The 27,568-nt window shown below is 43.6% G+C and overlaps 2 protein-coding genes across 3 annotated transcripts in view; one reads left to right on the plus strand and one right to left on the minus strand.

Moving 5' to 3' along the window:
- Positions 1 to 299: 299 nt before the first annotated feature.
- The window catches only part of LOC146634815 (protein NLRC3-like), a 69,224-nt gene continuing 41,955 nt past the window's right edge, over positions 300 to 27,568 (minus strand). Inside the window, exons 4-13 of one of the 2 annotated variants that reach the window (XM_085378561.1) lie at positions 22,144 to 22,284; positions 19,294 to 19,372; positions 18,927 to 19,131; positions 16,952 to 18,749; positions 10,767 to 10,940; positions 10,397 to 10,570; positions 9,970 to 10,143; positions 9,009 to 9,182; positions 1,159 to 1,205; positions 300 to 997 (exon numbers count right to left, since the gene is read on the minus strand). In XM_085378561.1, the coding sequence (XP_085234687.1) occupies positions 468 to 997; positions 1,159 to 1,205; positions 9,009 to 9,182; positions 9,970 to 10,143; positions 10,397 to 10,570; positions 10,767 to 10,940; positions 16,952 to 18,749; positions 18,927 to 19,131; positions 19,294 to 19,372; positions 22,144 to 22,284 (3,496 nt within the window). In that variant the 3' untranslated portion in view covers positions 300 to 467. The remainder of the gene's footprint in view (positions 998 to 1,158; positions 1,206 to 9,008; positions 9,183 to 9,969; positions 10,144 to 10,396; positions 10,571 to 10,766; positions 10,941 to 16,951; positions 18,750 to 18,926; positions 19,132 to 19,293; positions 19,373 to 22,143; positions 22,285 to 27,568) is intronic. The other variant, XM_085378580.1, reaches the window with a different exon arrangement.
- LOC146634816 (uncharacterized) lies at positions 22,586 to 26,579 on the plus strand. The gene is made up of 3 exons (XM_085349802.1): positions 22,586 to 22,591; positions 23,331 to 23,645; positions 26,220 to 26,579. Exons 1-3 carry the CDS (start codon positions 22,586 to 22,588, stop codon positions 26,577 to 26,579), a joined length of 681 nt encoding a protein of 226 aa, XP_085205928.1.

Raw genomic sequence — 27,568 nt, forward strand, 5'->3', positions numbered from 1 at the left:
TTTCTTTTCTGTTTGGCTGTTATGTTTTATGCTATTCTTGATAACGAATAAAAATTTTATATCCAAAACCCCAACAGGGAAAAAAAAAAAAAAAAAAAAAAGAAGAAAGAAAGAGAAATCAAACATTTGGATTTATTTTAATGAGCTCAGATTTGTTGAAAATGCAGAGGAGCTGGTTGTGAACTGAGCTTCAGAGAAACACAACATACTGAGATTCACTGTGAAGCTTTGAGTGGAAAAAGACAGAAAAACAACAGGTGGATCCTGGAATAACGGGAGCTTCCATCTTTAAAGGACTGAAGAGGAAGCAGTTTACAAGGAATCATTTAGAAGAGTTTCAAACATCAACTGACTGAATCCATGAATCTGAAAACGTGTTTCTGAGTGAAAGAGAGACATGTACAGACTGAACTATCTGTTCAACAGTCAGAGTGTTTCTCTAAAAGGAGACACTCTTTACACTCAACTCAGCACAAAAATACTGAGCAACCAGGAAACAAGGACCAAAATCCAGGATAAAGAGTTTCAGTGAATGTGGTGTTGAAGGTGTGGAGGTGGATCAGAGTGTCAGAGGAGACTCTGTAGAAGGACAGAGTGCCAGCAGGACAGTCCACATACACTGCTACACTGTTAGAGACAGAGGAGGAGGAGGAGATGGACGTTTCTCTGTTATTGTGCCAGACAGACTGAGGACCATCATCAGAGCAGTACAGACTCCAGGACTGATCATTCCGTCCAAACCCACAGTCGTAACTGCCTCCTTTCCTTCTGATTCTTCTGTAACTCACTGATATATAAATGCATCCTTTCCACTCGACCTCCCAGTAACAGCGACCAGTCAGACCATTTCTACACAGCAGCTGATAACAAACATCAAATCTGTCTGGATGATCAGGATATGACTGAACCTCCTCCACATGTGTCACCTTCCTGTTGTTGTCAGACAGTTGGAGGTTTGTGTGAACTGTGTTTGTGTCGATTGTGAGTTGACAGGAATCTGATGGAGAGAACAAACACAATCCAGCTGCAGTTATTGATCCATCATCTGTTCATTGATTGACACTTTGATGATGACTCCTGACATCAGAGATGTGAATGATGAAGATGATTGAATGTGTGCTGCTTTGTTTTCATGATTCCCATTAAAAACACACTTACACTTCCTTAGACCTGGTCTCAACCATTGGACTCCAGCAGGCTCCACCCTGAAAAGAGAAGGGGGGTCAGACCAGCACAGTCAGCATACACACATGGACATTACATGGCTCTCATACACAGACTGTTAGACACTGATAAAGGAACAGTGACGACCAGGGGGGGAGAACATGGCAGACCAATCCCTGGCTACTGAGACGAGCTATTGGAATGTCACCTCTCTGGTGGGGAAGGAGCCTGAGTTAGTGCATTGTGCAGCCTGCCATAACTCCACTTCTCAGGTGCTGCCAGGCTGAGGTGGTGTTCTCAGCTGTCACACAAAACTGTAAATCCTGGAAGTAGGTCTTGACCAGTCCTGTGATGTGGTTTGGTACGCTGAAATAGTTGAAGGCCATCCACAAGATCTCATGCGGAACTGACCCAAAGGCGTTGGCAAGGTCTAAAAAGACCACACGAAGGTCTCTTCGTTCTTTCTTAGCAGTTTGAATCTGGTGCCAGATGACGCTGGCATGCTCCAGACATTTATATGCAGGAAAGTAGATAGTCTTTGGGCCAGGACACTGAAGAAGATCTTTCTCTCTACGGTCAGCAGGCTGATCTGGAGAAACTGGCTGATAGATGAGGAGTTCTTCTCCTTAGGGATCAGAATACCTCCTGCTCTTCGCCGAGCCTTTGGAATCACTACTTTCTGCCATGCTACCTTCATCAGCTTCCACAGGTATTTGAGGACTCGTGGGGTGTTTTTATAGAGCCTATATGAAATGCCATTAGGTCCTGGGGCCGATGCTGCTCTTGCCCGCTTCACTACCTTCTCTACTTCACTCCATGTAGGTGGTCTTATGTTCATTTGGTGTTCAGGTGCCTGGATAGGCGGCATATCACAGATGAGAGAGTACCAAACTACAGACAGATGCCCCAGTCTGAATGGGAAAGTGGTCCCTGGGAATCTGAACCAAAACCCATATTGACGGGGCCCTGGAGTTTATGCAGGTCTAATTACAACACCTATGACTGTGCCAATGGTGACCTCCAATATCAATGGTGAGAAGATGCGCTTAATGGCTGATAGTAGAGCAGCAATTTCAACAATAAACATTTTAAAGCAATTGTCAACAAGTACTCTCACCATAGTAGGATACTCAGGAGTACCACAGGATCAACAGCATACAAAACCATTGGCTGTGGTCTGTGGACACCAACACAGCCAGCCTTAGCTCAGGTGGCAGAGATTGTGGCTTTCACCAAAGCGCTACAACTCTCTAAAGGAAAAAGAGTGAACATCTATACAGACTCAGCATATGGAAATGGAGCAATTCATGTGAATGGACCACAGTGGGTGAGACAGAGTTTTCTGACTACAACCAATACTCCAGTGAAGAACCACTGGAAGAACAAATACAAGCTGTATTGCTGCCCAGAGATGAGGTAGTGATGAAATGCAAAGGACATCAAAAGGAAGACTGCAGACCTGGCAGCAAACGAGGCAGGATGATATCAAGGACAAATGGTTGGTCTGGCAGAAGATTCACTACCATCATTAACAGAAGATGACATGAAAACAATGCAAAAAGAAGCAGGAGACTATGAGATCAATGAATGGATGAAGAAAGGAGAAACACAGAATAATTGACTCTGGAGAGCTACTGCTTACACTGTGCCAACTAAACGACAATAGTGCGAGGTTAAGTTACCGTCAGTACACATGAACTACTTCCGGTAGTTGTACAAAATCAAGGCTTCCCCATTATAAACCACCGTAATGCTCTAATTGTGAAGTTCAAATGAGAACACGATACTTCCGGTCAAACTACGATCTGCATTTAGCGGTCCTCATAACAAATTGTCTGCTATAAACTCTGTAACATAGATTAAGGAATCACGAGCACCACATATACCATACAGGGAAGCTCTGATAATAGAGGCATGAAGTTAGAAACATTAAGGACCATACATGTGGCAAACTAAAGCTAAACCAGGATAAACTATCTGACATCAATTCGTGTGTAAAATTAGGGTGAATTCACGCATCGCATGCATAGCCTATACCATTGCAACTATAAACTACATTAGCTTCTAAATTGTAAATGGTAAATGGCCTGCATTTGTATAGCGCTTTTCTAGTCCCTAAGGACCCCAAAGCGCTTTACACTACATTCAGCCATTCACACACACATTCACACACTGGTGATGGCAAGCTACATTGTAGCCACAGCTGCCCTGGGGCGCACTGACAGAGGCGAGGCTGCCGGACACTGGCGCCACCGGGCCCTCTGACCACCACCAGTAGGCAAACATGGGGTTAGTATCTTGCCCAAGGATATTTGGCATGCGCCACCGGGCCCTCTGACCACCACCAGTAGGCAAACATGGGGTTAGTATCTTGCCCAAGGATATTTGGCATGCAGCCAGGAGGCAGCCTGGGATCGAACCACCGACCTTCTGATTAGTGGCTGACCTGCTCTGCCACCTGAGCTACAGCCAAATATATCATGGTATCGTGTCTGTGAAGGTTCTCAGTCTTCCAGGTCATCGTAGTCAAAGGAGCTTGCAAAGAAAAGCGTCTGAACTTCTTTAACCCTTTAAGACCTACCATAGAACCAAGTCCGCCAGAGCTTATATCATATTTTTACATGCTGTGGAGCCATTTTTGGGAGCATTTCAAGTTGCTATACATCAATACAACCATTATAGCCCAGATTTTAATAATATGTATTCATTAAGTGCATAGTAATTAGATAAATTGCAAAAAAGTGCAATAAACTACAAAAAAATTGAAAATCGTTTTTGCTTTTTTAACATATATTTGTAGTTAGAGAAATTTAAGAGGCTTATCCCTCAAAACTGTAAATACAAAAAAGTTGCACAAAATAGTTTCCCACCACAGGAAATTTATTTTGACTGTCTTCATAGTTTTATTTTTGAAATACACCAATTTTTATACACTGCAGGAAAAACGAAAATAAATATTATACTGCAAATTTGCAAAAAAGCAGCATATGCATCAAAATAAACTATTTCCAGCAGTGCAATATGAGTCCAAAGCATCCCAGAAACGACACAGAAAGTCATAAAGTCAAAGATAAATTTTAAAAAGACGAGTATAGGCCCTGAGGCCCTGATAGTAAAAAAGACTACATTTCCGCGAAAATGACGTCACTTCCGGTTTCGGGCAGGTAATGGCGAAAATGCAAAAGTTCGCGCTGACATCTATTCCAACGTAGGAAGTGTTATGACCAGCTGATTGGATCGGTAAAGCGTGTTTCTGGAATATTATGTTTTTGTTCCTGCAAGCGCTTTTTATGCAGTTTTTGCAAAGCTTTGTGTGGAAGGAAACCGTGACCTAGGACAAGCTGATGGCATAAGATGTAAGTACAACTCCTCCGGTTTCATATGCAAAAAAAACTTTGCACTAGCTTACGTGGTTGCAGTGCTACCGGGATTTAAAAATAGTTACGCAAAACAGAGCGTGCCCGCTCCGATCGGCTGTAAAGGGTTAAGTTACTTGAAGACGTTTCACCTCTCATCCGAGAAGCTTCTTCAGTTCTAAGGTCAAATGGTGGAGAGTCCCAGATATAAACCTAGTGGGAGTAACCCCCCACAGAGGGACAAAAGGACCCCCTGATGATCCTCTAATCGCCTGAGACAAGGTGTGAAACTGGGTGTGGGCCCCAATCAGCCAGAGTTTCGGGTGGGTATGGTAGTGTATGCTGTACAGTGCAGCGAGGAATGCCCAGACCTCTACATTGGTGAGACCAAACAGCCACTTCACAAGCGCATGGCACAACATAGAAGAGCCACCTCCACAGGACAAGACTCAGCAATCCATCTGCATCTTAAGGATAAAGGACACTCTTTCGAGGATGCCAATGTTCACATTTTGGACAGAGAGGACAGATGGTTTGAAAGAGGAGTGAAAGAAGCCATCTATGTCCACTGTGAGCGACCATCGTTGAACAGAGGCGGGGGTTTACGACAGAGGGACAAAAGGACCCCCTGATGATCCTCTAATCGCCTGAGACAAGGTGTGAAACTGGGTGTGGGCCCCAATCAGCCAGAGTTTCGGGTGGGTATGGTAGTGTATGCTGTACAGTGCAGCGAGGAATGCCCAGACCTCTACATTGGTGAGACCAAACAGCCACTTCACAAGCGCATGGCACAACATAGAAGAGCCACCTCCACAGGACAAGACTCAGCAATCCATCTGCATCTTAAGGATAAAGGACACTCTTTCGAGGATGCCAATGTTCACATTTTGGACAGAGAGGACAGATGGTTTGAAAGAGGAGTGAAAGAAGCCATCTATGTCCACTGTGAGCGACCATCGTTGAACAGAGGCGGGGGTTTACGACACCAATTCTCTGCCATCTATAATCCAGTTTTGAGATCCCTTCCCAGACGCCTTAACGCCCACTCACATCCTGGGCCATCTGATCTCAGGAATTCGCATGATAAGGTGGAGCCAGGTTTCACAATGAACCCACCCGAAACTCTGGCTGATTGGGGCCCACACCCAGTTTCACACCTTGGCTCAGGCGATTAGAGGATCATCAGGGGTCCTTTTGTCCCTCTGTGGGGGGTCACTCCCACTATGTTTATATCTGGGACTCTCCACCATTTGACCTTAGAACTGAAGAAGCTTCTCGGATGAGAGGTGAAATGTCTTCAAGTAACTTAAAGAAGTCCAGACGCTTTTCTTTGCAAGCTCCTTTGACATATCATGGTATCAACACCAACAAAGAAACATGCAACACAGGTTAATACTTACTCATCATGCACGCACACATCACATCCCACAGGAATCAGTGCACCCCCCACTGGACCTATCCACCGCTCATCTGACACTAACCTTACTAACTGTATGACGTCACCAGACGGTGGGCTAGCTCAGTTAACAGAAGGTGGAATACGAAATGAACAATATACAAACACCTACATAAGATCTAAGAATTATCCTCTGAACTTTGGGGCCTTTTATACACATCACATGTGCTTTTTACGAGTTGGTGCTCTGTGTTTTGAGGGTCAAAAGACTCTTCCCGAACTAGATAAATGGAATCAGTAGTAGGATAACATTAAATAATCAAGGCTAGGCAGGGAGTTGTTTCTGCCTCTGTCAGGAAAAGGAGCAGATAAGAGGTCGGACACTGGTGGAACCATCAGGCTGAGAGCTTGACTAGCCTGTATGACATTGGAGGCAGTGATAGGTAGTGAGAGGCCAAACAGAACACGGCTTGGGTGTGGGAGGAGTTTGGAGGCATGGAAAAAGACTTTCGGACTGCCTCAGAGCGATTTTGGCAAACCGTCAGGCGACTCAGGAGGGGAATACAGTGGTCCCAGCCTGCCCAGGCAGTTATTTATTTGTAAAAAAATGTTTGGAATCATGTATGATTTTCGTTCCACTTCTCACGTGTACACCACTTTGTATTGGTCTTTCACGTGGAATTCCAGTAAAATTGATTCATGTTTGTGGCTGTAATGTGACAAAATGTGGAAAAGTTCAAGGGGGCCGAATACATTTGCAAACTGTAGTTCTCTCGCAACTCCAGGCCTATCTGGATGCAAACAACATCAGTGATAAATTTCAGTCTGGCTTTAAAACACATCATAGCACTGAGACAGCTCTGCTGAGAGTCCTTAATGATCTTCTCCTAACTGCCGATTCAGGTCGTTCTGCGGTCTTAGTCTTACTGGACTTAGATTAGATTAGATTAGATAGAACTTTATTAATCCCTCGGGTGGGTTCCTCTGGGAAATTCGATTTCCAAAAAAGCACAGCACCGACAGAAGTTACAGAGTTACAGAATATTATATATATATATATACACACACACACACACACACATATATATAAATACAGAGACAATATAAATAAAATATACGAAGGGGATAAATAGAATAAATAGGAATAAAAAATAAAAATACAAGTGAATTGCACATTTCAAGTATTGAGGTCTATTGCACTGTTGACTATTTACAAAAGTATTGCACAAAAGGTATTGCACAGTGAGGTGAAGAGGCACTACAGCTTAGTTGTTCCCCCCTCCTTTGTCCTCCTGTTTCCCCTCCCTCTCCCCTCCAGAGAGGAGTTAAACAGTCTGATGGCGTGTGGGACAAAGGAGTTTTTAAGTCTGTTAGTTCTTGTCTTTGGGAGAAGCAACCTGTCACTGAACAGACTCTTCTGGTTGTTAATGGCCGTCTGCAGAGGATGCCTGGCATTGTCCATAATGTCCATCAGTTTCTTTAATGTCCTTTTCTCTGCCACTGTCACCAGAGTGTCCAGCTTCATGCCGACCACAGAGCTAGCCTTCCTGATCAGTTTCTCCAGCCTGGATGAGTCCTTCTTTGCTGTGCTGCTCCCCCAGCACAGCACAGCATAGAAAAGTACTCCAGCAACCACTGACTGGTAAAACATCATCAGGAGCTTCCTGCAGATGTTAAAAGACCTCAGCCTCCTGAGGAAGTACAGTCGGCTTTGGGCTTTTTTATACAGGTGCTCTGTGTTGCATGACCAGTCCAGTTTATTGTCCACCCACAGCCCGAGGTACTTGTACTTGTTGAACTTGTTGTACTTGTACTTGTCCTCAGCCCTTGATATGGTGGACTATAATATTCTACTAACGAGGTTAGAACATACAGTTGGCATTAGCGGTGACGTCCTTAACTGGCTTAAATCTTATCTTTCGAACAGGTCCTTCAAAATTATAAATAATACAGCACCTAGCTATCTTGGTGAACTTCTTGGACCATATACCCGTGGGAGAGCCCTCAGCTCAGCAGCCCAATTGCTCTTGGTACAGCCTAGATCTCAGCTTAAGACCAGAGGCGACCGTGCATTTGCCCTGGTTGCACCTAACCCTGGAACAACCTTCCATTGCTATTCACGCATCTGACTCCATCCAATCATTTAAATCACGATTAAAAACTCACTTATTTAAACTTTCTTTCCCGGTTAGTTAACTCCTGTATTTTATACAAAATAAAAAAAATTTCTTTCTATATATCTTCTTCTAATTCAAACCTGTGTGTTTTTAGCAAGTTTGATTTGATATTCACTTTTATTCTTGTGTAATTAGTGCCATTGACCTGTTAGCATATTCAGTACTTTGTTAATGATCTTATATTGTTAATGTTTTAACCTGCTGTTTTCTGGTGAAACACTTTGGTATACCGTTGGTTTTTAAATGTGCTATATAAATAAAGTTGTATTGTATTGTTTTGTATTTTTAGGTAAATAGCTTAATATAACTTTGTTGTTTGCAAAACTTGTGTATAGGTTTTTAACATTTACAATTTAGAATTGCATTTCAAATCATGAAAATGAATCATTAAACATGTTTGTGGTTGTTACTGTTAAAAATATAACTTTTTTTCTACTCCGATTTTACGTTTATTGTCTGATTTTAGATCACTTGTGTTAATACAGTATGTCAAAATGAAAGAATGACTGTAAATTCAGACATGTGAGATGGTGCTGAAAAGAATTATACCAAACACAACAAGGTTAACGGTTTTTTTAAGGTGTATATGCAGAGGTAAAATCAAAAGTCAAAAACAGCCAATTAAACCCTGGACCCCAGAGAGTTAAACATTTTTTAAAGTAACATAATAGTTACTTTTCCTAGTAATTAGTTACTTTCAGAATATTAGATGTAGTAACTCTGTTACTACCTCAGTTACTTTTTTGAAGAAGTACTTAGTAACTATACCTAATTACTTTTTCAAAGTAACTTGCTCAACACTGGTTTTGAGGAAAGGAAAACAATGTCATACCTGGATAAAACAAACAGGAGGTGAGATAAGGGCACAGGGAATGTTTCCAGCTCTTCCTCCTCTATCAGACATTCTCTCCATACCTGAGAGTGTCCAGTCTCCAGCCTGGATCCTTCAGTCCAGCCAAGAGCAGCTTCATTCCTAAGTCTCCTGGATGATTGTAACTCAGGTCCAGCTCTCTCAGATGGGAGGGGTTGGAGCTCAGAGCTGAGGCCAGAGAAGTACAGCCTTCCTCTGTAAGCAGACAGCCTGCAAGACTGCAGACACACAAAACAATTCATCTGAAAACACTTCACTGAAGGTCTGTCTTTGTTTTTCCCTTCTCAGATACAATGACTGTCATCTACTGAATGTGCAGAAGGTGTAGAAGAGTGGAGAAGAAAATCCATCCAAACAATCGCACAGATGCCTTTGAGCAGCACTTGGAAGGAAGGACTCCCTTTTACCAGAAGAAAACCTCCAAAACTGGAGGAGGGAGGGTTAACTCATCCCTCACTATACTTTTTAGAAAAAACAAAATTCTGATATCTAAACTTAAAAGTACATGTCTTTCTCCTTAATCCAAAGTAGAACGTGGTTCCACCAGGAGGGGTCTCATAGCTGAAGTAAGACAGCAGTAAAGTGTGCCATTGGGATAATATGGAACTATGAGAAATTAGGACATATGAAGAGAGAAGCTAAATGGGAGAAATATGCTCTCTCTATGTGGCTCCTTTTTAATACTGTCAGTGCAGCATATGTTATTAACTGAGGGCTTCTAACTGAGCTTATCTGACAACCTGAAAATAATGAATTACAATAAACGAGCCTAAAAGGAATAAGTGTATGGTTGAGTTTTTAAACACCATTATGACCCGGGATGTTTTAAAATTTAACAATATTTATCTTTAAAATGCACATTAAAGGCCATAATTTGGTCAAAAAAGAACTCCAAGAGTCTTTTCAGTGTTTTGAAAAGCTTTACAGACTGCAATTGTGAGTCTAATAATCCACCCCCCCCAACAGATTTTAGATAATGTCGGGTGAAAAAGACATAACTCTGACCACAGTGATTCCAGTGTACAGTGTGGACTCTGCAGTGCAGCAGAAAGAAGCTTCACTCCTGAATCCTCCAGGTTGTTGTCGCTCAGGTACAGCTGTCTCAGATTAGAGGATTGGAAGCTGAGAACTGAGGACAGAGCTTTGCAGCTTTTCTCTGAGAGATTAGAGGAATTCAGCCTGAAAAATAAAGAACACAAAGACATTATATTGATAGTGATATAAGAAGTTAATAGATTTTGAAATTGTTGAATTTGTCTGAAATTGTTGCCTTATTATTTTAAAAACAGAAATGTGGCAGTTTATTTTGACTAAAAAACATTAGAAATACTAAGATACAATGACAAACGAATGAAATTTACCTTTATTAACTAAAATGCTTAATTGGTTAAATGTGTAATTGGATAAAAAATAAAATATCCTTTGATCTGACCTGAGTGATTCCAGTGTACAATGTGGATTTTGCACTGCTGCACCCAGAAGCTTGACTCCTGAATCCTGTAGATTGTTGTTACTCAGATCAAGCTCTCTCAGATTACAGAATTGGGAACTGAGGACTGAGGACAGAACTTCACAGCTTTTCTCTGAGAGATTACAAATATTCAGCCTGAAAGATAAAGAACACAAATGCAAAAAAAAAAAAAAACACCAAAAAAACCATTGGCTTTATAGTGTACCGCATTTTTAATGTTTCAGGACTGAATGAAATTCTTGTCTTATTTTATACACAGAAATGTGGCAGTTTACAGTGACTAAGAAATGTTAAAAATACTAAGATACAGCAACAATTGAAATTTACCAACCTGAGAGTTTCCAGTATGCAATGTGGATTCTGCAGTGGAGCACACAGAAGCTTCAATCCCATATCCTGCAGATTGTTGTTACTCAGATCCAGCTCTCTCAGATTAGAGGACTGGGCGCTGAGAACTAAGGACAGAGATTCGCAGCTTCTCTTAGAGAGGAAACAGCCATTCAGTCTGAAAACCAAACAAAAAAAGTATGTGTTTAAATATAAACACTTTTAATGTTCATATGAATTTTACATTCAATGTTCAAATCATAATTATACCTCTAAATGGAAAATAGTGAGCAACTGGTATATACAGGACTGGTGGTCACGATTCTAACCTCTTTCTAAGCTCTTCTCTGAGCCCTTGGCATTTCTCCAGCTTCTCGTGTTCCTTTTTCCTGATATTGCTGTCATTCGGAACCGCTACATCAGGGGTGTCAAACTCAAATACACAGTGGGCCAAAATTCAAAACTGGAACAAAGTCGCGGGCTAACGTTAATAGTTAATAGTTAATAGTTATTGAAATATATATTTATTCCTCCAAATATAAGAATGAATCTTTTCTTATGGACTCAAAAACGTTTTGCTGAAAAACTGAATATGGAACAAGCAAAGCTTAATACTAAACAATATATACAGTGGGGCAAAAAAGTATTTAGTCAGCCACCGATTGTGCAAGTTCCCCCACTTAAAATGATGACAGAGGTCAGTAATTTGCACCAGAGGTACACTTCAACTGTGAGAGACAGAATGTGAAAACAAAATCCATGAATTCACATGGTAGGATTTGTAAAGAATTTATTCGTAAATCAGGGTGGAAAATAAGTATTTGGTCACCTCAAACAAGGAAAATCTCTGGCTCTCACAGACCTGTAACGTCTTCTGTAAGAAGCTTTTCTGTCCCCCACTCGTTACCTGTATGAATGGCACCTGTTTGAACTCATCATCTGTATAAAAGACACCTGTCCACAGCCTCAAACAGTCAGACACCAAACTCCGCCATGGCCAAGACCAAAGAGCTTTCGAAGGACACCAGGAAAAGTATTGTAGACCTGCACCAGACTGGGAAGAGTGAATCTACAATAGGCAAGCAGCTTGGTGTGAAAAAATCAACTGTGGGAGCAATCATCAGAAAATGGAAGACATACAAGACCACTGATAATCTCCCTCGATCTGGGGCTCCACGCAAGATCTCATCCCGTGGGGTCAAAATGATCATGAGAACGGTGAGCAAAGATCCCAGAACCACACGGGGGGACCTGGTGAATGACCTGCAGAGAGCTGGGACCAAAGTAACAAAGGTCACCATCAGTAACACACTACGGCAGGGAATTAAATCCCGCAGTGCCAGACGTGTTCCGCTGCTGAAGCCAGTGCATGTCCAGGCCCGTCTGAAGTTTGCCAGAGAGCACATGGATGATACAGCAGAGGATTGGGAGAATGTCATGTGGTCAGATGAAACCAAAGTAGAACTTTTTGGAATAAACTCAACTCGTCGTGTTTGGAGGAAGAAGAATACTGAGTTGCATCCCAAGAACACCATACCTACTGTGAAGCATGGGGGTGGAAACATCATGCTATGGGGCTGTTTTTCTGCCAAGGGGACAGGACGACTGATCCGTGTTAAGGACAGAATGAATGGGGCCATGTATCGTGAGATTTTGAGCCAAAACCTCCTTCCATCAGTGAGAACTGTGAAGATGAAACGAGGCTGGGTCTTCCAACATGACAATGATCCAAAACACACCGCCCGGGCAACAAAGGAGTGGCTCCGTAAGAAGCATTTGAAAGTCCTGGAGTGGCCTAGCCAGTCTCCAGACCTCAACCCCATAAAAAATCTGTGGCGGGAGTTGAAAGTCCGTGTTGCTCGGCGACAGCCCCAAAACATCACTGCTCTCGAGAAGATCTGCATGGAGGAATGGGCCAAAATACCAGCTACTGTGTGTGCAAACCTGGTAAAGACCTATAGTAAACGTTTGACCTCTGTTATTGCCAACAAAGGTTATGTTACAAAGTATTGAGTTGTATTTTTGTTATTGACCAAATACTTATTTTCCACCCTGATTTACGAATAAATTCTTTACAAATCCTACCATGTGGATTCATGGATTTTTTTTTCACATTCTGTCTCTCACAGTTGAAGTGTACCTCTGGTGCAAATTACTGACCTCTGTCATCATTTTAGGAGGGGGAACTTGCACAATCGGTGGCTGACTAAATACTTTTTTGCCCCACTGTGTATTAGCTGTATAATACCAGTAGGCCAGCTCTAATAGTAATTTGGTATGGTTTCGTGGGCCAAATGTAATTAGGCTGCGGGCCAAATTTGGCCCACGGGCCAGAGTTTGACACCTATGCGCTACATCGATCACTACGGCCGTCTTCTTCTGTTTGTCTACCACCACTATGTCCGGTTGGTTAGCCACCACCATTTTGTCCGTCTGTATCTGGAAGTCCCACAGGATCTTAGCTCGGTCATTCTCCACCACCCTTGGGGGCATCTCCCATTTTGACCTCGGGACTTCCAGGTTATACTCGGCAAAGATGTTCCTGTACACTATGCCGGCCACCTGGTTATGGCGTTCCATGTATGCCTTGCCTGCTAGCATCTTGCACCCTGCTGTTATGTGCTGGATTGTCTCTGGGGCATCTTTACACAGCCTGCACCTGGGGTCTTGCCTGGTGTGATAGACCCCAGCCTCTATGGATCTTGTACTCAGAGCTTGTTCTTGTGCTGCCATGATTAGTGCCTCTGTGCTGTCTTTCAGTCCAGCTTTGTCCAGCCACTGGTAGGATTTCTGGATATCAGCCACCTCCTCTATCTGCCGGTGGTACATACTGTGCAGGGGCCTGTCCTTCCATAATGGTTCCTCGTCTCCCTCCTCTTTCTTGGGATTCTGCTGCCTGAGGTATTCACTGAGCACTCGGTCAGTTGGGGCCATCTTCCCAATGTATTCATGGATGTTCGTTGTCTCATCCTGGACTGTGGTGCTGACACTCACCAGTCCCCGGCCCCCTTCCTTCCTTCCACTTAGCGTACAGCCTCAGGGTGCTGGACTTGGGGTGAAACCCTCCATGCATGGTAAGGAGCTTTCTTGTCTTTATGTCAGTGGCTTCTATCTCCTCCTTTGGCCAGCCTATTACCCCAGCAGGGTACCTGATCACGGGCAGGGTGTACGTGTTGATGGCCCGGATCTTGTTCTTACCATTCAGCTGACTCCTCAGGACTTGCCTGACCCTCTGCAGGTACTTGGTGGTTGCAGCCTTTCTAGCGGCCTCTTCATGGTTCCCATTTGCCTGCGGGATCCCCAGGTACTTATAACTGTCCTCTATGTCTGCAATGTTGCCTTCTAGTAGTTCAATCCCCTCAGTTCTGACTACCTTCCCTCTTTTTGTTACCATCCGACTACACTTCTCCAGTCCGAACGACATTCCAATGTCATTGCTGTATAGCCTGGTAGTGTGGATCAGTGAATCGATGTCTCGTTCACTCTTGGCATACAGCTTGATGTCATCCATGTACAGGAGGTGGCTGACAACTGCTCCGTTCTGTAGTCGGTATCCGTAGCCAGTCTTGTTAATGATCTCACTGAGGGGGTTCAGGCCTATGCAGAACAGCAGTGGGGACAGAGCATCTCCTTGGTAGATCCCGCACTTGATGGTGACTTGTGCTATGGGCTTGGAGTTGGCCTCTAGTGTTGTACGCCACATCCCCATTGAGTTCCTGATGAAGGCTCTTAGGGTCCCATTGATCTTGTACAATTCTAGGCATTCCAGTATCCAGCTGTGGGGCATTGAGTCATAGGCCTTCTTGTAATCAATCCAGGCAGTGCACAGGTTGGTCAGTCTGGTCTTGCAGTCTCGGCTGACTGTTCTGTCTACCAGTAGCTGGTGTTTTGCGCCTCTGGTATTTTTGCCAATTCCTTTCTGTGTCCCGCTCATGTATTGACCCATGTGCCTGTTCATCTTAGCCGATATGATGCCTGACAGGAGCTTCCATGTAGTACTGAGGCAGGTTATTGGTCGGTAGTTGGAGGGGACTGGTCCCTTCTTGGGGTCCTTGGGGATCAGGACCGTCCGACCTTCGGTTAGCCATTCCGGGTGTCTCTCGTTAACTAGCAGCTGGTTCATTTGTGCTGCCAGACGCTCGTGGAGTGCAGTCAGCTTCTTTAGCCAGTAGGCGTGAACCATGTCGGGCCCTGGTGCTGTCCAACTCTTCATACTGGAGACCCTTTCTATCTGCCACTGTGATGGTTACTGGACCCTGTTCAGGGAGGTCGCTGTGGTCTGCCATCAGATCCACTAGCCACTGAGCATTGCCGTTATGGGTTGCGTCCTTCTCCCATATGCTCTTCCAGTATTGCTCCGTCTCCAGCCTTGGTGGTGCTGTTCTCTTATTATTATTATTATTGTTCCCTTGCCACTGAGAGTACACCTTTGCTGGTTCTGTGGAGAACAGCTGGTTTATTCTCCTGCCTTCTGTCTCTCTGGTGTACCTCCTCAAGCGGCTGGCCAAGGCTGTGAGTCTTTGCTTGGCAGTTTCCAAGGCCTCAGGTATGGACAGCTTGCTGTATTTCTTATGCACCTTCTTTGTCGCACCTTTCTGCAACTCCGTTAGTTGGCTAACCTCCCTCCGTGCTACTTTGATCTCTATATCATCCTGAATAGGATGACGGACCTATGGATATATATATATATATACATACATACATACATACATACATACAAACAACTAAAAGGAAATTCTCAATCTCTCCTTGTTGTATAGCTTAGCTTTTCAAACAGTTTTAACAGTTACTTTAGTCTGACAAAAGCTGAATGACGAATTAGCGCTTCCAGTCAGAGACTGAGGCTACGTCCACACGTACACGGGTATTTTTGAAAACGGAGATTTTCCGTTTTCGTTTTAAAAAATAATCCCGTCCACACATAAAGGGAGCAATGAAGGAAAACGCTGCTATGAACATGCCAAAGCAGCAGGTGGCGCTAGATTCCTAACTGTGCAGAAATGTTGGCCAATCAGAAGTCTAGAAGCCTCGGTGGGAAAAAGTAAACAAAGCTGGGGCATAGAAGCAGAACCGAGTCATATGTGTGGAGGGACAGTAACTGTGTGTGTGTGTATATGTAAGCATTTAAACACTGCAGAGAGTAGAATTAACAGTATTGTAGAAATTCATTTCACCAAAACAATAACGTTGCGCACAGTGTGACGTCAAAAAATGCGCACACCTTTGACACTGCGTTTTCTCCGTTTTTCTAGTCCACACGTAAATGCAAAAACGGAGTTTTCAAAAATCTCCGTTTTCAGTGACCAAAAACACCGTTTACGTGTGGACGAAAGGTGCAAACGCATAGAAAAATCTGCGTTTTCAAAAATAACGGGTACGTGTGGACGTAGCGCATGCACCAGTTTATTGTATTTCCAGACTTGCTTTCGGCACAATTTACAGTGCACGCTACTCTGTTTTTTGTCAGACTTGAAATAGCCGAAATACCTTCACACTACGGAACTTCTATGGCTCTTCTGTTCGACAATCTCTCCGGCATTGGAACCATCATCTGTTTTCTCTTCGGTCACGCTCGGTTGATTTTTCTAGTCGGCACACTCATTTCCTCCATGGTGGCCGGCTGCTTCCCAAACAAATACACATGTGCGGCTTGGCACTTGTGCTGTACGTAACAAGTCACGTGACGTGACGCTGCGGCTGTGATTGGTTCGGCTCTGCTCTACGTAATTTGGATTGGCAGTTCTTTTTTTTCTTTTTTTTTTTTAAGAGGACAAGAGCGGCGAGGTCTATCGCGATAGTTACATTTTTCTATCGAGAAAAAGTTATATCGCGATACATATCGTTATCGTTCTATCGCCCAGTTCTCATTCATTCATACATTCATACATTCATACATACATACATACACACACAATGTCATAACCAATTGGCCGGCATAGTATACAGAAACATCTGTGTCGAATATGGCCTCGAAGTCCCAAGGTCAAAGAGGTCAAAATGGGAGACGCCCCCAAGGGTGGTGGAGAATGACATCATGGAAAGCTGATCAGGCATGGACAACATTGGTGTCAAACCAAAACAATGTGGATGTCAATAAAACCAGCAACCTGAAAAATGTATGGGTCCCGGTCTGTTCACAAGCACAATCAAAAAAAATTTGCATAAAACTATGATCACATATTTACTTACAGAGCCTTCTTGGAGGCTTTGACCACTGGCAGCAGCCTCAGAAGAGCCTCCTCTGAAGCAGAGTATTTCTTCAGGTCAAACACATCCACATCTTTTTCTGATGACAGTAAGATGAAGACCAGAGCTGACCACTGAGCAGGAGACAGTTTATCTGTGGAGAGATTTCCTGATCTCAGGGACTGTTGGATATCCTCCACTAGAGAACGATCATTCAGTTCATTCAGACAGTGGAACAGATTGATGCTTTTCTCTGCGGACAGATTCTCATTGAGCTTCTTTTTGATGTACTGGACTGTTTCCTGATTGGTCTGTGAGCTACTTCCTGTCTGTGTCAGCAGACCTCGTAGGAGAGTATGATTGGTCTGCAGTGAAAGACCCAGGAGGAAGCGGAGGAACAAGTCCAGGTGTCCATTTGGACTCTGCAAGGCCTTGTTCACAGCACTCTGGTAGAAGTGTGTCTCTGCAGATTCTCCTTTTTCAGACTTCTGGGAAATCATTTGTTGTTGTTTAAGCAGATTGACTCCAGAGTTGATGAAGGTCAGATGGACATGAAGAGCAGCCAGAAACTCCTGAACACTCAGATGGATGAAGCAGAACACCTTGTCCTGGTACAGTCCTCTCTCCTCTTTAAAGATCTGTGTGAACACTCCTGAGTACACTGAGGCTGCTCTGATATCGATGCCACACTCTGTCAGGTCTGATTCATAGAAGATCAGGTTTCCTTTCTGCAGCTGATCAAAAGCCAGTTTTCCCAGAGATTCAATCATCTTCCTGCTCTCTGGACTCCAGTGTGGATCTGTCTCAGCTCCTCCATCATACTTGACCGTCCTCACTTTGGCCTGAACCACCAGGAAGTGGATGTACATCTCAGTCAGAGTCTTGGGCAGCTCTCCTCTCTCTCTGGTTTTCAGAACATCCTCCAGAACTGTAGCAGTGATCCAGCAGAAGACTGGGATGTGGCACATGATGTGGAGGCTCCGTGATGTCTTGATGTGGGAGATGATCCTGCTGGCCTGATCCTCATCTCTGAACCTCTTCCTGAAGTACTGCTCCTTCTGTGGGTCAGTAAATCCTCTGATCTCTGTCACCATCTCAACACATTCAGATGGGATCTGATTGGCTGCTGCAGGTCGTGTGGTTATCCAGAGGCGAGCAGAGGGAAGCAGTTTCCCCCTGATGAGGTTTATCAGCAGCACATCCACTGAGGTGGACTTTCTAGGGTCAGTTACGATTATAGTTTTGTGGAAGTCCAGAGGAAGTCGACACTCATCCAGACCATCAAAGATGAACACAACCTGGAAGTCTTCAAAGCTGCAGATTCCTGCTTCTTTGGTTTCAGTAAAGAAGCGATGAACAAGTCCCACCAAGCTGAACTTTTCCTCTTTCAGCACATTCAGCTCTCTGAAAGTGAATGGAAACATGAACTGGATGTGCTGGTTGGCTTTGTCTTCAGCCCAGTCCAGGGTGTATTTCTGTGTTAAGACTGTTTTCCCAATGCCAGCCACTCCCTTTGTCAGCACTGTTCTGATTGGTTCATCTCTTCCAGGTGAGGCTTTAAAGATGTCCTCTTGTCTGATTGTTGTTTCTGGTCTGTCTGGTTTCCTGGATGCTGTTTCAATCTGTCTGACCTCATGTTCATCATTGACCTCTGCAGTCCCTCCCTCTGTGATGTAGAGCTCTGTGTAGATCTGATTCAGGAGGGTTGGGTTTCCTGCTTTAGCGATCCCCTCAAACACACACTGGAACTTCTTCTTTAGTGCAGATTTAAGGGTACGATGACAAACGGCAGCAGAAAGTTCTAAATAACAATAATAAAAATAGAACATCAACAAATCAGTTCATGTTTAACAAAAATGTTTGTGACAATTCCAGTTCTGCTAAGCAATTATTGACTACATGTTGGTCCATCTCTTGAGACATTAGCATAATTGTTCCCTTTATCCAGCAGCTCAAATCTTTGCAGAAATGCTCTTACTACTCTGCAGACGGTCAGCCAGCTCCTCCTGCTTCATTCTCCTCAGGAAGTTAAGTGTGATCTTCTCAAATGCCTCTCTGTTGTTCTTCCTCTGCTCATCATCCTCTGTCTGACTCTGTAACCATTCTGGGTAATCTGGACTCAGAACCTTCTGGATCTTCTTCAGCTCGTTCTTCACAAAAGTGATGATGTTGTTCTCCAGCAGCTGGAACAGAATACATTATGAATGAGCCAATCAGACTGAAATCATGGAGCCAAACATCAGATCCATATTGGGCACACTGACAATCCACTGGTCTACAAAGAGCAGCATGGAGATGACTGTGAACAGAATAGATGTAAAAGTAGTTGTTGTACATGTACAGACCATAAATATGGAGTCCATGTGTGTTTGATGCTGCTGGGCAGACTGACCACTGGGAACCTCTGTGCTCCGCTGGTCCACTCTGTGGAGGAATCATGAAGAATTAGTTCAAGCACAGGATAAAGATCCAGGAGTTTTCTGGTAAGGACCAGTGTTCAAAAACCTGCAGAAACTTAGAGTTTAGAGCTTGACAAACTGTATTCAGATGAAGATACGTTTAGTTTCTTTCTTTTCAACTTAAGTCTCTCCTTAAATCCATGTAATCTTTTACAGTTTGCTCACCATTCATGTACACAAAGACAGAGCAACTACCAGGGGAGTGTATTTAATCCAGTTTTCTACTGATAAACATATAGTCCACGCTACGCCCTAGAACAGGGGTCAGCAACCCGCGGCTCTTTAATCTTTATTTTGCGGCTTCGGGTGATTTGGGAAAATAAATTAGAAGTATTTAGCTTAAGTGCATTTTATTTGTGTTTAGTTCTTTTTTTAAAAAAAAAAAAAACTTGTACTTCTAAATTGGAAGATTATTGTGTTTTTGAAATATAAAAATAAAATTATATCTTATTATTTTTTCATCGCTCAAAATAAGCGTCACACTCGCGGAAGCCGGTGTACCCGCCGAGACGCCGTGCATTTATCGAGACTTTCAACCCCAGGCAGGCCAATTATGGATCTTCAGATCCACATTATGTCGGCAGCTGTTCTCCACCGTGAACTATGTTAAAAACAAACACCGCTCACGCCCCACAGATGACAGCTCACGGTCCTGCGTAAAGATGAAAGCCCCGATTTGCAGACAGGACCAGAAGATGAGGTTCGGGACCAGAAGTCTCATTGTAAACATATCACGGCAGACCCGACGATGTTTGCATGGACGCGCTTTTCAGCATCTCTTTATTGACCGCTTTTCACACACGGTTGCTGTACGCACACGGCCGGCTGTAGCTTCTCAGCTCACAGCCCGACAACACAACAGCAGAGAGAGCACAGACTTTAAGGCAGCGAGGCGTGATTGCGGGTGTCGCTCAGGTGCGTCCGACTCCCAGCGGCACTGCAGACCACGCCCCGTCAAACACATTAACCAGGTAAAATATATATTTAGGCAGAATTTTGCAAATATCTATTTTTTTTTAGTGGCATAGTGCATTTTTTCCAATTATTCTTTTTAAAAATTTAGGTCAAGGCTTTTGGAGCCTTGACCTGAAAAGGGTGGCGGATCACAACAGTTCTTGTTTGCTACATGGATCAATTTAGTTCAGCTGGGTGTCTTTCCTTTTGTTATATTTCTTTACGAGTTCAAAATGTGTTAATTATATAAATAAAATGTAATTTTCTCTGTAGCACTTCATGGATTTCATAAGCAACACACCTTAGCTGCTCTGTGGATTCTTTTAAAAAGCAGTTAAAAACTTTTCTGTTCAAACAAGCCTTTTGTTGATCTACGTATTTTATGTTCTTTACATTATTTACATTTGATCTTTTAGATTGTGTATAATGTCTATTGATTGTATTGTTTATTTTAATATTTAAGTACAGCACTTTGTGACTGCCTGTCTGTGAAAAGCGCTTAATAAATAAACTTTACTTACTTACTTTAGTTGTTCACACAAAGCATAAAGGTAAAAAACAATATATACAGTGTTTTCTTCATTTTAGATTTCAAAAAGTATTTGCGGCTCCCAGTGTTTTCTTTTGTGTGGAAACCGGGTCCAAGTGGCTCTTTGGGTGTTAAAGGTTGCTGACCCCTGCCCTAGAAGTTACTAACAAATTTACTAAACCACCAATATATTAAATAAAACATTTGAAAAATATAGAAACCCTAAACTAAACATTTTTCTTCACCCAACATAAGAAAAAAAACTTTTGAATGCATGTTCCTTGTCAGTAATAATAGATTAACTTTATATCTGTGGCAATATTAACAAACTTTATTTTGTAATGGAGTCTTTCAGGAATCGAGGCCTCCCTCTCCCAGCTCTAAACTTGTGTAACTGCTGATCAATCCTACATCATTGAGTGAATCTGAGCTCAGTCCTTCACACAGAGCAGCTTCAGCTCTGGGTGTTGGTGAATTTTCACTTCAGGAACTTCTACAAAATTTCTGCTGTATTAGGATCCAGAGTTAGAGTTTGTTTGGTGCTTCTAAAACATGTTATTATTATGATTCTTCGATGTCCTTTGGGAGAATGACTTGTTTCTTTTGTGTCACTGTTTCACTTTCTCCTGAGAATCAGTCCACATACAGCTGTTTTGAATTGTTGGTGTAACTGTGAATTCATCGGTCCATTAATGATGGTGAGGCTTTCTGACCCAGAAACATCAAAACAGGCCAAAGCTCTATGGTGACCATGTTTCAAAGAAAGAATAAATAATAATAGTGTTTTTCTTTCTTTTCATTTAATTCTAATCTCTTGTCACGTGACTTAGCCACATGACATTTAGCTGTAGGCAGTGTTTTTGGAGTGCAGTACTTTATCCTTGCAGCGCTGCTATGAACACCACTGTTGTTCAGTGTTGTCCTGATGGAGTCTCATTAACAGCAGCCAGTATGATCCAGGCTTTAGCTGCTGGGTCTCTGTGTGACCTCTCAGACTGTTTAACAGATCAGACACAAAGAGAATCAGAGCAGCTCTGTTCTTTAAAGACAAACATGAACCCACTCAGGTCACACTTTCCCCACAGATATGAGCATCACTGTCCTCAAACAGCAAATGACCAAGTCGAACGTTTTGATCTTTTCTCTTTCATCGTTTTCTTTTTAATGAATCTTTGTAAAAATCTGAGGATCTTTCAGGTCATATTTATCCAGGAAAACACAAACATGTAAAGGAGTCATCACAGCTCTCTGACCTCGTTGCTCCAGGTTCACCACTGAAATTTGGATTGCTATCTTTGGACCGGTCACTCCTCACAGACGTACAGCTGGATCCTGCAGACTCTGCTCTGTCCTCCTCTCCCTCCATCATTATCTTCTTGTGGACTTCAGTCAGTCTGAGAGGTAAACCACAAACACTCAGTGAGTTCACATTAACAGAAGTAACTGAATTACAGTCGCTGACCTCTGACCTGTCATATAACCTAGAAACCAGGTCACATGATCCACATCTGCTGACTCTGAAATTTAAGACCTTCCAATAGCAAAAGACATAAACTAAGATATGGACAGAATATTAGGAGCAGCTATTGGTATGATGCAGTCAGCTCACTGTAAACTCCAACCTCAGTGTGAAACGATATCAAAGCTCTTTTGTGGCCACTCAGCCAATTTAGGATCACCGGATGTTTACACATGATGTCTGTGACTTGTTCTCAGACAATTAAATACCATCAGGACTGCAGCTGAAAGGGGAAAAAAAGATCTCATGAAATATTTTATAACCAGATTCTCTTAATGATAAAGTTGTGAGACTGATCTTTCTTGCTGCCTCCAAAAATAATAACACAACAGCTTTCTTTACAGTCTGACTGTGTCAAACATTTATCACACATATTCATACAGAGCTTCTAACACTGAAAACTGCACAGAGCTTTCCTCTCACACCACCATTCACCTTCATTCTGTATTATGTGTTAATCTCTGCATATGCTTATATCTCTTGGCTTCTTCTTTGGGTGGTACTGTCACTTGGTGTTCACTTTTTCTGTGGTAGAGTTCCAACACACGGTGGTGTTTTTGTGTATTTATCTGTATAGCAGTTTAATTTAAAACTTTTAGATAACTTGTTATTTTGTCGTATAATCTTGAATGGTAAATGGCCTGTATTTATATAGCGCTTTACTAGTCCCTAAGGACCCCAAAGCGCTTTACACATCCAGTCATCCACCCATTCACACACACATTCACACACTGGTGATGGCAGCTACATTCTAGCCACAGCCACCCTGGGGCGCACTGACGAGGCTGCCGGACACTGGCACCACCGGGCCCTCTGACCACCACCAGTAGGCAACGGGTGAAGTGTCTTCACGTGCTTCATCTGAAGTGCACTCTTTGAACTCACTAATTCATATCCAAAGTATTCACTCAATGTGCCTAGCTTAGCTTAGCTCATAGCCAACTCGCTAGCATTGCCTCTTCACCTGCACTTTCCTGCTCATTCTATCAGATATTTAGTTACTCCTTGGCCTCCTTTAGAAGTAATGATACTTGTAACAAATGTAGCCTATTTGCTAGTCTGGAGGCCAGGATCACTGAATTGGAGACTCTGCTTCGCATACTTGAAAAACCCATAGCTAGCCAGGCCCCTGTAGCTGGTGCAGCCGAAGGTGGTGTAGGTCCCACTAGCTCTCCCCTAGCAGACTGTCCTGAGCAGCCAGGCAAACAGGATGGCTGGGTGACGGTGAGGAGGACAGTGTCACACAGTGGAAATTTGTGTTTTTATGTTTTATGTTGTTTTGGATCATACTGTGTATTGGTACATAGAGTATTGATTTTATTTGCATGGTTTTATTATGATATTTATATTGTATGTTTTAGTGTTGTCGCACAATATTCTTTTAATCCACTGTGGACAAGGCAAACAATAGTAGGCACCTGTGGAGGTGGGGGCATTCCCAAACTGACGTGTTAAAGGGGATGGTGAGCGCAGAGACAGGGGGATGAGACGCACGAGAAAGTGCTGCTTGATTGTTTGGTGCCACGAGTCATTCGGTGACGGACCGACCAGCGGAATCTGGCGATCCAGTCCCGAGGCCGTGTTCAGGTGTGGAGTGTGGCTGGAATGTGTGGTGACGCGCCGTCAGGAGGAGACAGGTCTGTGGCAGGAGCCTCCTCCTTGGTCTTCTGGCTGGCGTGATTTCCATCCCGGAAGAGGAATTCCTCTCCTGTTTCTTCCAGATAAGGAACATTTGGCTGAGTGTGGCTGCACTCTGGTATTACGGAATATTGTGGGGGGGATTTTAGCATGTGGGAAACATTGTAGTACCGTATTTTCACGACTATAAGGCACACATAAAAGTCTTAGATTTTCTTCAAAATGTACGGCGCGCCCTATAGTGCAGTGTGCCCTGTGTGTGTTGTTGTTGTAAGGCGGACGTAGTAGAGAACACCATGAGAACGCTAAAGGGAGAAGTGTGGGCGTTGATTGTATATAAAAGAACAGGTATGTGCGTTATGCAGAACATCGTTGTTTTAACAACCCTGAAAATGGCAAAGAGACACGCTTATGAAGCGCAGTTTAAACTGAAGGCCATCAGCAACGCGGAGGAACATGGAAATCGAGCAACCGCGAGAGAATTTAAGATTAATGAATCGATGGTTCGCAAGTGGAGGAAGCTGGAAAACGAGCTCCGACAGGTCAAGAACATGCAGCTGAGTTTCCGCGGACATAAGGCAAGGTGGCCCGAGTTGGAGGAAAGACTCGAGCAGTGGATCATCGAGCAAAGAACGAGTGGGAGAAGCGTTTCGACGGTCACCATTCGACTAAAAGCAGTAACGCTAGCAGAAGAAATGAAAATTGAACATTTCAAAGGAGGTCCGTCTTGGTGCTTTCGTTTCATGAAACGGTGCCATTTTTCCATCCGGACCAGGACTACGGTAGCGCAGCAACTTCCAGCGGATTATAATGACAAGCTGGCCATCTTCCGCTCCTACTGCAGCAAACACATTGCCGACAAACACATCCAGCCCAGATACACATCACTAACATGGACAAGGTGCCGCTCACTTTTGACATCCCGGTGAGTCACACTGTGGAGAAGAAGGGGACCAGCACGGTAGCGATCTGCACAACAGGGCACGAAAAGTTTTCTTTTACTGTTGTGCTTGGCTGCCATGCTAATGGACAGAAACTGCCGCCTATGATGATTTTTAAGAGAAAGACTTTGCCTAAAGAGAAGTTTCCAACAGGAATCATCATTAAGGCAAATGAAAATGGCTGGATGGATGAGGAAATGATGAAAGAGTGGCTGAGGGAGGTGTATGTAAGGAGACCAGGTGGTTTTTTCCACACATCACCATCGCTGTTGGGCACGCATATAGTCACAGATCATCTCACAGTCGATGTGAAAAAACAAGTGAAACAAATTAACTGTGAGCTTGCTGTCATTCCGGGAGGCCTGACAAAGGAACTCCAACCGCTGGACATCGGTGTGAACCGCCCGTTCAAAGTAAGGCTGCGAGCGGCGTGGGAGTGATGGATGACCGATGGGGACCACAGTTTCACTAAGAGTGGAAGGCAGCAAGGGGCGAGTTACGCCACAATTTGCGAATGGATTGTAGATGCTTGGGCTAACATGTCTGCTGCCACTATTGTTCGAGCTTTCGCAAAAGCCGGCATCATTTCCGAGGAGCCGCACAGCAAAGAAAGTGACTCTGACAGAGAAGAAAGTGAACCTGGCATATTTGATGGAGATTTAGCGCAGCTGTTCAATTCAGAAACAGTGGATGAGGACTTCGATGGGTTTGATTGTTGACGATTACCGGTAAAATAAATGTGAATACCAAACTCAGTTTTGCTCCCGCTCTATTTTTTGTGTGTGTTGTTGTTGTAAGGCGGACGTAGTAGAGGACACCATGAGAACGTTAAAGGGGGAAGTGTGGGCGTAGATTGTATATAAAACCCGCGCCCTACAATCAGGTGCGCCTTATGTGTGAGTTAAATACAGTAATGTCACACATAACTGAGACTGCGCCTTTTAGTACGGTGCATCTTATGGTCGTGAAAATACGATATTAGTTTGGAGAGTGTATAATTATTTCTACCGGCAGGTGTTTTAGCGTATTGAGAACGTTCTTTTTATTGTATTGGGGTATTTTAAAATTGTATTTTTAATTCTGGTTTTACCTTTTTCCATGGAAATAAATGGTGTGTTTAAGGCCGATTTAGTCTCTGCGCCCTGAGCACTGACCCACTCACTCCCCTTCTTCCTGTATGTGAACGGACTTTGTGGTGAAGATTTGGATCCACCAGTTTTAGCGGCTAGAGAAGCATAGTCTTAAACAGAAGCCGCAGGTACACCACCAACCTGTTCATGTGTCTCACCGTTTTTCCCTACTCAGCGACACACCTGCCAGGGGTCAAACTCTGGTAATTGCCAATTCTGTTCTTAGACATGTTAAGCTTGAGACACAAGCAACAATAGTCAGTTGTCTTCCAGGGGCCAGAGCAGGTGACATTGTGGGAAATGTAAAACTGCTGGCTAAGAGTAAACATAAATTCAGTAAAATCATAATTCACGTCGGCAGTAATGACACCCGGTTAAGTCAATTGGAGCTAACTAAAATCAATATGGGATGGGTGTGTAACTTTGCCAAAACAATGTCGGACTCTGTAGTTTTGCAATGAAACTTAATTAATCAAAGAAACAAAAACCAGCAAAAAATTGAAAAGTTGGGTCGGAGCATCCATCACTGGAGCCATCTTTGAACGCAGTACGTCAGTACTCTTGCTGCAGCATTTTGGATTAACTGAAGGCTTTTCAGTGAGTTTTTAGGACTTCCTGATAATAATGAATTACAGTCGTCCAGCCTGGAAGTAATAAATGCATGAACTAGTTTTTCAGCATCACTCTGAGACAGGATATTTCTAATTTTAGAGATGTTGCGCAAATGGAAGAAAGCAGTCTTACATAGCTGCATTGAAGGACATGTCCTGGTCAAAAATGACTCCAAGGTTCCTCACAGTGTTACTGGAGGCCAAGGTAATGCCATCCAGAGTAAGAATCTGGTTAGATACCATATTTCTAAGATTTTCAGGGCCGAGTACAATCTCCATGCAACATTGCAGAGGCGTGAAAGCCAAGACAGCCCTACAACATCCAGAGCCTTCAGGAACTCGGGGCGGACCTCATCCACACCAACTCCTTGGTGGCTCTGCACAGTACAGGCTCTGACTATGCACAGTACAGGTAGAGCACTGCTTTCCACTCCTGAGTCGCCTGACTGTTTGCCAGAATCTCTTCGAGGCAGTCCGAAAGTCTTTTTCCATGGCCTCCCACACCTGAGTTTTGGCTTCAGCCACTGCCCGAGCTGCATCCCGTTTGGCCTGTCGGTACCTATCAGCTAGGCGTTCCCAGCACACCCTCACTACACGTTTAGGCGCGCCGGGTCTGTCCAGCGTCCTCCCCGGCCACCTGATCCAACTCACCACCAGGTGGTGATCAGTTGACAGCTCAGCCCCTCTCTTTACCTGAGTGTCCAGAACATATGGTCGCATGTCTGGTGATACGATTACAAAATCGATCTGTGATTTGCACAGAAGTCCAATAACAAAACACCACTCGGATTCAGATCAAGGAGGCCGTTCCTCCCAATCACGCCCCGCCAGGTCTCGCT

This window comes from Diplotaxodon limnothrissa, linkage group LG3 (assembly GCF_057381915.1).
Source record: "Diplotaxodon limnothrissa isolate DT_005_m linkage group LG3, D_limnothrissa_male_GT1.1, whole genome shotgun sequence".
Classification (NCBI taxonomy): Eukaryota; Metazoa; Chordata; class Actinopteri; order Cichliformes; family Cichlidae; genus Diplotaxodon; species Diplotaxodon limnothrissa.

Bases quoted from the DNA above. Each gene is read 5' to 3' on its own strand.
- LOC146634816 (XM_085349802.1), top strand. The intron at 23,646-26,219 runs GTGTCACACAGT...TAGCGGCTAGAG, and splicing joins GGGTGACGGTGAGGAGGACA to AAGCATAGTCTTAAACAGAA.